Source organism: Oryzias melastigma, linkage group LG5 (genome assembly GCF_002922805.2).
Source record: "Oryzias melastigma strain HK-1 linkage group LG5, ASM292280v2, whole genome shotgun sequence".
NCBI lineage: Eukaryota > Metazoa > Chordata > Actinopteri > Beloniformes > Adrianichthyidae > Oryzias > Oryzias melastigma.
Window position 1 is genome coordinate 33,254,439 of NC_050516.1, and position 10,159 is coordinate 33,264,597.

Genomic DNA, 10,159 nt, shown 5'->3' on the forward strand with positions numbered 1-10,159 from the left:
TTGGAGTTCACGAACTCAGAGTTCCAACAAAACCTGCTTCTTGAAACGGGCCCCTGGCTTTGAAAGCTAAAAACAAACAAAGATGAAAAATAATTTATTCTTATACCAACTTTAAAAAAATAGATACATATTGTTTCCCTCCTGTTCAAAGATAAAACCCCCTAAAAGCATTTCAGAACCATGTTTGTTTGGATGTTGTTCAAGAGCAATAATATGAAATGGAGTACAATTACATTAAAAAATAAACATCAATCAAAGAGACATCCAAATACGCACACCCTTTGAGATCTATCATTTTGTGCACAACAGTGTGGTTGTTGCCATTTACTTGAGTGAGATTTAGCATTAGGTTTAGATTATTAGTATCACAATTGTTTATAAATCGGTGAATTGATTTATAATCCTATAATCCCATCAGATTACTCTGTCTGATTAAAAATGTTAATTGAATTGGCCTAAAAGTTGTTTTAAAATGAAATAAATTCATAATTGATCTTGGAAAATATTTGGATTGAGGTACAGTAGATTTCTTTTACTATACAGCGTAAAAACAACCATCAAAGCAGACAACACGCACGTAATGCAGCAAAAATGTTCAACCATCATTCCAGTCCAGTGTGTGTCTGAATCTAGCAAAGTCATGTGATCATACAGTGAGAAAGAATGTTCTAATCCTTTGGATTAATCTGATGTGGTAAAACTATGGAAGCGTTTGTGACTCATAACTCAAAATAAAAGTCAATACTGGAAATGCTTTTTCCTTTTCTAAATGTAACTGCATCACTTGTCTTTTAAATGAAATGAAAAAGCAATTCCCCGAATGGATTTTCTTTTTCTTCAACACCGCTCATTGTGTAACTTAATTAAAATGATAAATAAAATGGCATTTTACATTTCATTTTCAAAAAGTTATCTCATAAATTTATACCAAAATGCAATTAGAAAAAACAAATGTAAAAATTAAATGCAGAAACAGAAATGCTTTTTCATTTTCACAATGTAACTGCATTACTTGTCTCTTTAACAAAGTCCTCCAAACTGCGTTTCCATTTTCTTCTTCAATACCGATCATTCTGTGACATAATTAAAGTAACAAAGTCAACCAAGACTGCTTTTCGTTTTCACATCTCGCTGTGCAAAAAGTGTCTCATAAATCAGTTTGAGTTAGCAGTTCTAAGGGGTGGGCCCTGGGTGCACTATTAATTTAAGTTTATTTTTGTCTGGTCTACTTTTTATAAATTAACATTTTTTAGGCCTTTGTTTAAAAATGTTGTAATTCACTGTGGGTGTATACATTCAGTCCTGTAAACATATAAAACAAACTGGACATCTAGATGTTTGAAGTAACATTTTAATTGGAACATATATAAAACTGTACAGGTGAATTTGTATTTACTTTTCATTAATGAAATTCATGCACAAAAAAATCAGAACATGTTTATGTACATTTCAGATCTCTTGTGAGATAAATAAAGAAGCAGATTTTTATTTTTTTAACATTTTGTTTGGTTTTGGTGACAGAAAGTAGTCCTGCTTATATTTATATATATTTATAATTGTTTTCAAGGAGCAAATCAAAGCATACACTATACTTAACAAATACACACACAGTCAGCTTGCAAAGAACAATAAAACAATCATTCCAGATTCCTTTCAAACAAAAGAAACAATCAAACCACACAGCAGATGCTGCATGATACAGAGGTTATGTGAAGCCACTCGTAGGTATCTCTGTGTACAGTGTCAGGATACTTTTCCAACAACAGCACAATACATACAGAATTAATGAGAATATTCACATTTAGGGTTAAGTCGTGCTGCTCAACAGTCGAGTCTGCTGCCACATACTTCAGGTCATGGGGCTTTTCCAGGACGGCGACACCATCTAACCACATAAAAAGGCTTACAGTCATAAACTCTGCATTAACATTCACACGGACTGCCTGAGTTGGATATGGCAAATCCCTGTCAGGATGCCGTTACATCACATGGATAATTGTTTTCACGGAGCTTGTATTCAACAAGGGAGACATAAATAAACAGATTAAATAAGGCACAGAGAAACGATAAGCGTGGCACATCAACAACAGTCACTGGCATTTGTGAATCATTTTACAGTGTGTACGACTACAGTCAAATTAAAGTACTACTTTAACATCTTGGGAAAAGATCTCTAGCACGTTTGTGGAAACTCATTTCTCCAGTGCAACTGAGTCCCTTTTACAGAGCTGAGGACTTGTCTTAAATCTGAATCCAGACTGTGAAGGTACATCACACTGCTACACATTCTCATCCCCAAGTCGTCACATTGACGTTTGGTTAAGGACGCCTCTGTGTCACTTTTTGATGTTCTGAGTGTCACCAACTCATCGTTTTTCGACGTACTGGCTGTTCCTATTAAGTCACAGGTCCCCAACCTCCGGGCCAGGAACCAGAACCGGTTCAGTACCGCATCACATACCGCACTGGTACCCAAACCCAGTACTGGTACCCTAAACCGATACCGGAGATGAACTGAAACCAGATGCAGTTCTGGGTGCGATCTGGATGCGAACCAGTGCTGGGTTAAGGTTATGCCTCATTTCCATTGAGCGGTCCAGACCGGACCGGACCAGACTGGACTGGACTTTTGAGCGTTTCTATTTCAAAATGGACCCATTAAGCAGGACCGACTGGTACCATTCCTGGTCCCCCATTGGTTGTAGGTCCATAGAAAAATGTAATGGACCCGTGAGGGCGGAGCTTCTGTTGTCATACGATGTAACCCATTGATTGGTGAAAGGTTTTACGACGACAGGAAGTGTCGTCCAGCGCTTTTCCCTACTGAAGATCCAAACCAAAAATGAATAATAAATTCTTTGCATACAGGATTTTTCATACCGGAGGTATGGAGACTCTTCAGCCCGTTCACAAAAGATGTTGTCCAGTCCAGTGTTTTTCAACAAGTCTGTACAATGAGAGAAATTATTCAATTTCCCCTCATTGGTCTAAAACACATTTACCACAGGGGTGTCCAAAGTCAGTCCTTGAGGGCCGGCCTGCTGGTTTTCCAGAAATCCTGCCTTATCTGCTGCTGATTACCTGGATCAGGTGTGTTTAGCCAATAAGGAGCTTCAGTGATTGGTTGGTTGGTGAACATGTATGACACCGGCCCTCGAGGACTGAGTTTGGACACCCTTGATATCAAAGATGAGTTGTGTGGTGGAGCTGTGGTTAGTAGTTTCACCTCTGGTTCAAATCCCATCTAAGACCTTTCTGTATGGAGTTTGCATGTTCTCCCAGTGCATGTGTGGGTTTTCTGCAGGCACTCCTACAGCCCAGACATGCTTCAGATGCACTGATTAAACCAGGGGTGGACAAACATTTTGACGCATGGGCCACAAAAGTTTCTAAAGTTTGACAGAAGGGCCAAACCAGGAGCAGATGCTGGAGTGTTTTGGTCATCCACTTCAGTTCAGAGAGAAATAACATGGAATCTGGACAAAAAACAAACAAACTGAGAGAATTTGTTTCTTCTTTATCACACTTTGAATGACTATGTTGTTGATACAGAGTTTCATTGTTTTACATGTTTAGTTAGTGGTGTGCTTTGGGTTTTAATCAATGAAAAAGGTTTTTTTTTTAAATTCGGGTATGGGACATATTGGACATGTGTAGGCCTTCTGTACTACTCTGATTCTTTGTTGTAACAGTATTAGAACTCATCAAATATGTCTCTTGATTTAACTTGCAGTGGACAGGTTTAACTAGTAAACTGTTACTAGAACTAATTATAAAACCGAAATGGACATGACTCAACCAAAAACAAGATTCTAAAGTTAGCATACAGGTTCCTTTAACACAAAGGAAGCCACACAGCAGGCAGGCATACGGTGACACATCACAATAAGTCCCTGGATGACGTCAGCCCCACATTCTTTACAGATCCTTTTATTAATTCAAGTACAAATGTGCTTCAACGCAGAGAGCAGCTACAAATAGATGCGTTTAAAGAGGACATGTTCCAGTTGTCTGTTTTTCTGGGACCCCATTAGAGCAGCTTTAGATGACTCAGTAAGAAAAACAAATCTCCTCCATCTTTGTTTCAAAGTTCACTTTTTAGTTTAAAATTGGGGTTACATTCATGGAACTTGTTTTTTTTTTCCTCTTTCCTGTCAGTCTTACAGTGGACCTTTCTTACAGAGAACTTGTAACAGGTTATTGTTTCATTGCAAAAACAAATGAGCAAAAACCATTCAGATGACAGAGATCTTAAGCTACGTTCACACTGAAAGCGATTCGCGTGTCACAGGCATCCAGTTTCAATGTTAGGTCAATGGTGCAGATGTGATTTTAGGTCCTGCTGCGCGATTTGAGAGTCGGTGTGTCAGTCGGGCAGCAGCACAATCCGAGCGGCTCAGCTCGATTTAGAGCGAAGAGTTAAACATCTGAACCTTTTGAGCAATAGTTGGACAGCGTCAACCACTAAGAGACTCATCTTTGGTCATGTGACATGTTCAGCGACTCCATCAGTGGGTTGAGTACAGATCCAATATGGAGGACCGATATGACCATTCTCGCCCTGAACTTCCATTTTCTCAACCTGCTGTGGGTTACCGGGAGTCTCTGAATGATCTCATGAACCCGGACATGGAGACGTGATTACCAGTGTTTTTGTAGATCTTTATAAAGTAAATCTGATCTCGTAACATCATCCGTGTCTTCCATGCATTGTAAGTGAGATATACACAGACACCGCTCCATGTAGCGATCAGGCTAAAAACATTTGGCTGTAGCTCCTCCCACACACGGGTGGGGCGTCTATGAACAGTGTTGGACAGGCATCGAGCAGCAAAGCTGATGTGTGTCAAAAGGGGAGGCGGCCGACGCGAATTTGACGTGCAAATCTTCTTTGATGTGAACGCAGCTTCACACTGGATCATAACAGATGAGTCGCACGTATTTACTGATGGACAAACTGATGGAAAATCACGTTGGCCCCGTGTAATACAAGACGCCAAGATGCACATTGATACAGGGCTGCCGTGATTAGTCGACTAATTGACGACTAATCAACTAGTAAAATAGTCGACGACTATTTTAATAGTTGATTAGTCGTTACTTTATATTATATGGAGTCAGAGTGTAGTAAAGTTGACAGTTATAATGGTATCCTGCAGCTTTGTGGACTGTTTTGGTATTTATAAAGGTTTTTTAGATATTTTTGTAGTTCAGCTAATATTTCAGTTACATGATAGCAATTTTGGCTATTTTAGGGAATTTTTGTTTTTTATTAGCTATTTTGGAGTTTAGCTAATATTTCAGCCTCATGGTAGCTGTTTTGGCTAACTTAGGCTTTTTTCAGTTTTTTAGGCTAATTTGGCATTTAACTAATATTTTAACTGGCTATCAAGCTTCAGAGTTTTCAGCTATCAGCTTCAGAGTTTTTAAGAATTTTCAATTTAAGCGGAAAATACCGGATTAGTCGATTAATTGAAATAATTGTTTGTGGCAGCGCTGTTGTCCGCACGTTTTTTTAACCTTAGCTCTAACCCCGCCCTAATTACGTGTGAAGAGTAATTTCTTATTCAGTGTTGGGATTTTTTAGGTTCCATGTCTTTTATGTTTTATTAGCTTAGCTTAGCTTTGTTTTGTTTCGTCTGACTTCTAATTTAAGAAAAAGTGTATCTAACTGTTCTTTTTTGGGAATGATTGTTGGTCCAGCTACAAGTCAAATGGAGCGTTGTATGTCTTCTTCTTCATTCCATATGTAATCATTCACATTACAAACAGAACCTCGTGCTCAGCGTGTGCCTCAACAGCTGTTTCAAGGAGAAACAATAGTATTTATTTTTTTTGTTTTGTTCGGACATTATTTCCAAAAGTATGTTTTAAAAAGCGTATTTGCCAAACTACCACTGGTTATTTTCACTCAGGACTAATTCAAGTGCTACTACCACACTACTCTGATCAATTTTCAGGGGAAAACACATTCTTCACATATTTATCAGAGGTGTCATGCAGTACTGTGAACAGTTAGGATGTAAATCTGAACCGGTGGATGGTGCGAACTCATGCTAGACGACCTGAGCAGTTGAAGCAGATACATTTAGGAGATGTGACAGGGTAAAACTGCTACTAAATATTAATGCATAGCCCTCTGATAATGTTTTAGTGTGAACTTAAAATGTAACTCGCAGATTAACAACCTAAAGCAGAAATACATGGCAATAAATGTTGTTTTTTATGTTGTCTTTATAGCCAGGAAAAGTCAATAACATTTAGACATTTTTAGGCTTCACATTTCCATGCATGAGAGTGGCAAAATAACAAAAACAAATCATTATTTCAGCAGTTTGTTAAATACACGCTCACCATGCTGTACGAACCGAAGCTATGACAGATTATAGTCATTATAATATTTTATTTGTTAGATAAACATCAGAGACTCTGAAGGGTAATCTTTAGGATGAACCAATGATTAAGGTTTATTCATTTGTTTTGCACCAACATTTAGGATCATCTTTCTTTAAAACAAACAAACAAAAGAAACCTTCTCAACCCGTTTACACAACCTTAAAATAAAACCACTCCCCAAATGTATTTCATGTCATCCAATGCCTCGTCTCCACTGAGCGGTCCAGACCAGACCGGACTGGGCCGGGTTGGGGACCGGAGACACGCCGAATCCACCAATACAGAGACACCCCTCCCCTAAATTACCCAATTAGTCAACTAATTAGAAAAAATATTCAGTGATTAGTCGACTATTAAAATAAGCGTTTGTGGCAGCACTAATCAACATAAAGACTTTTTTTCTTTTTAATCCAGAACAATAGACTGTTCTGCAGCGTAGAGTCCGGGTTCTTCCAGAATAAACATCTGATCCGGATTATAATGATCCTCAAAGGTTATCTTCTTCATTTTCCCTTCACTCAGCTGATGCCACTTTTATTTCGCTGTAGTCTCAGCTGGGTCCTCATCTACACCCCGCATGCACTTTGATGGTCCAACGCTCAAAGGAAACGCTCACCTGAATAGAACCGGACCGTTCTAAACCGGTCTGGTCCGGACTGCTCAGTGGAAACCAGCCATAAATGTAGTTTTACATTCCCCTTTGCTTTTACAGCAGTATCATTTTTTTGGACAATCAAATTTCAGAAAATACATGAAACTAAACAATAATACAGATCTCTGGGGGGGAAAAAAATCAATATATAGATGATAAAAAATTTAGGATTGTAACCTGCAAGTCACAATAATGGGAACAGTTGACTCGGAAACAATATGACAGCAAGATAAAAGGAATGAAATATTTCTCAATAATAATGACTTTAAACACCATTCAATCGTAACTTAAAGAAAGAAAATCAAAATCAATTAGAATTCTAATAACAGCAGACATATTTTATTTTTCTTGGCTATAGTGTTTTTTCACTAACAAAAAATGTGAAAGAAAAAGAGTGATGGAAGCAACTTCTCTTGGTGAAGCTGAGTTCTGTAACATATCCAGGAAAGCAGGTGTTGGTGTGACTGAGCAGGTAAGACTGCAGAGGAAGCCTCCGCTCATTAGTAGGATATGATGCGATTCTGAGGCTCTGGATCAATCTCAGGCTCAACCTCAGTATTGATAATCCGTGTCTGCTCGGTGGCCGTTACCAGCAGCTTAACACCTCTGGTGCAGGAGTTACAGCCTAAATAGATAACACTGACAATAACATGATGTCTTCACACCTCAGTGTAGCTGCAGAGCAAACATTCAAACTCGGATGTCTCCGTACCGCAAACAGGAACACAAATCACCAGGTTATGATGATGAGGTTCAGCTGTATTGTCAGGTGGGATCAATAAGTTCGTGCTTTTCCTTGTTTGGTGTCTACTAAGACATAGAAAATCTATTTCACAGTGAAGGTGAGAGGCTCCAGCCAAATGCCCCGCTCTGACTGACACACATTCAGATCCGCTTCAGTCAATGGGAGGAGTGGCTGAAACTGGCGCCTCATCAACTGATTCGAAGTTCAGTTTGAGTCCTATTCAAATCCACTGAATTCAATACATTACTGCAAGTTTGTGCTTGTATGTGCTTTGATGGGAAATCATCTGATATATGCCATGCTCACTTATATTGTACCACTGAGTCATTTTTACACAAGTGAACGTTTAAGAAGTCCATGTTTTTCAGAAATATTTACAATAATTTGTTACTTTTTAACAAAATCCCTTCAGGCTACATGGATTTCACTGTGATCTGTGCAGTAGGACTGCTGTAGGAAATGAATAGTCATTAAAAAAAATCATTAAAAAATTCAAGGTGTTCTTTCCAGGTAAAATGAGCTGCTTTAGTTTCTGTTTTTGCCCTAAACAACCATTTCTATCATGTTTGATACATTTCTGAGACTTCTATCTCAGTATGATCCAAACTTTCCTCAAAGCCACATTATTTGTAAGTTGGTCCACGTTTTCTTTCCTGTAGTTAATCATCAATCCACTAGAGGCAGTAGAAGGCTTTTTCCTGCTCATTTCAAAATGGCTGCTTCCATGAAATCTCAAAAACTCTTTTGTTTTGCACATTTTTTAAAGTTTATAGCTTTTTCAATTGTTATTCAATTTTTAACCAACTACTTGCCAAAATGAATTAATGCAAAATTATTTGATAAACAATTTCCTGTGGTGCAGTTACTCCATGTTAATAATAAGTAGACCAAATTTGAAATAACCTGTTTTTCTCTTGAATACATATGTTCATATCTTTCTAAACCATCATTGTTGTAAACAAAACTTACCATTAGATCATACTTGGTACCATCTATCAAGTATAAAATAATAAATAATAATAATAAAATAAAAAATATTCCTAACATGTTTTAATCAAAGTGTTTAAAAACTATTTTAGTTAAATTTAGAGTTAATTCTTTGAAGTAGTGTGCTTGAAATAAAGATTTACAAATCAATATTTCATCTAAACATGTTAAATTGGAAATAAACTAGTTTGGCAGTGATACACAGCCCTACTGCACAGACATGAAAAAACAAATGAGTAACTATGGATAAAATAATCCCTTTTCTCTTGTTTTTGCATGTTTTCAGAGATGGAGCAGAAAATGAGAGGATACAGTCAGTCGGCATAGATGAGGAACCCCGAGAAGGTGCTATATTTATTGGTGTTCCCCCCATGAACTTTGCCACCGTCCAGCTGAACGCACACCTCGTCCCCTACGTCCAGGTGTAGGATGACGCTGTTGGAGGCATAGTCATAGTTCTGATCTGCATCTTGAGCGATAGCACTGGCCCTTACCTGGTACAGAAACAAGACATGATAGAATGATGAGTGGAAAAACAGATACAAATGTGAAGAACATCCACACGTCTCCATCAATTGGTTAATGTTTGACACACAGCGAGGAAGAGACACAAGATCCAAACCTTACATTGAACACCATCTACATTTGGTTTATTCTTCAGAATGATTGGTTATACCAAAACCTTTCTGAAAGAAATCTGTCAGAACATTTATTCTAATATAACACACACAAAAAGGCCAAAATCATGTTCTCATTTTTTAGACTGATTAAAAGTTTAGTTTTAATAATTTAACTCATCAGTAAAATCCTAATTAACACAGATCTTTATTTTTAAATGACTAAATCATCTTCCATCCCCCTCCATCATTCGTTGACTTCATTTGAAGGTGACCAGAGCCGTTTTATTTCCTGTTTTTTACTGAGAATCTGGTGTAATGTCTTCAGCACTGATGCTTTCCTGTCCAGTGGATAGATAGATTAGATGTGCAGTGATCTTTGGCCTCAAACCTCCATCTGAGAGCCTCACCTTTCCAAGTCACTATCACTTTTTCCCGAGGATTCTTGCTCCCACACCTGATCCACACAAGGATTTTAGAGTCAGGTGGGGATTGCGAGGCGAGATGATATCAAGGAACTCCTCGGTTCATTTGTCAAGCAGTTACAGAAACCGCAGTAAAGTCATGAGTATTCCAATGTCTCCCACAGATTTGGGTTATAACGCGGATCTAAAGCTGAGTCCTCATTGCATTTTTATCTTTCAGTTGTGCTAATAGTTTGTGTTACATTTATGCTTAAGGACACTTTTGAAGAGGATCTTTAAAGACCAGCTCCAATAAAAATCATTGTTTTGTGTTTTGAACATGTTCTTGTAGCATTTT

At 37.9% G+C, this 10,159-nt stretch overlaps 1 protein-coding gene and 1 long non-coding RNA gene across 2 annotated transcripts in view; one reads left to right on the top strand and one right to left on the bottom strand.

Annotated features, from left to right (window-relative positions):
- LOC112145557 overlaps positions 1-10,159 on the top strand; it is a 26,144-nt gene that overhangs the window by 539 nt on the left and 15,446 nt on the right. The window contains exon 2 of the long non-coding RNA XR_002919095.2: positions 9,067-9,125. This is a non-coding gene — a long non-coding RNA (uncharacterized LOC112145557). The remainder of the gene's footprint in view (positions 1-9,066; positions 9,126-10,159) is intronic.
- Positions 6,217-10,159, bottom strand: part of LOC112145556 (complement C1q-like protein 4) — a 28,220-nt gene continuing 24,277 nt past the window's right edge. The window contains exon 4 of the mRNA XM_024270859.2: positions 6,217-9,274. Within this exon, the coding sequence (XP_024126627.1) occupies positions 9,095-9,274 (180 nt within the window). The 3' untranslated portion in view covers positions 6,217-9,094. The remainder of the gene's footprint in view (positions 9,275-10,159) is intronic.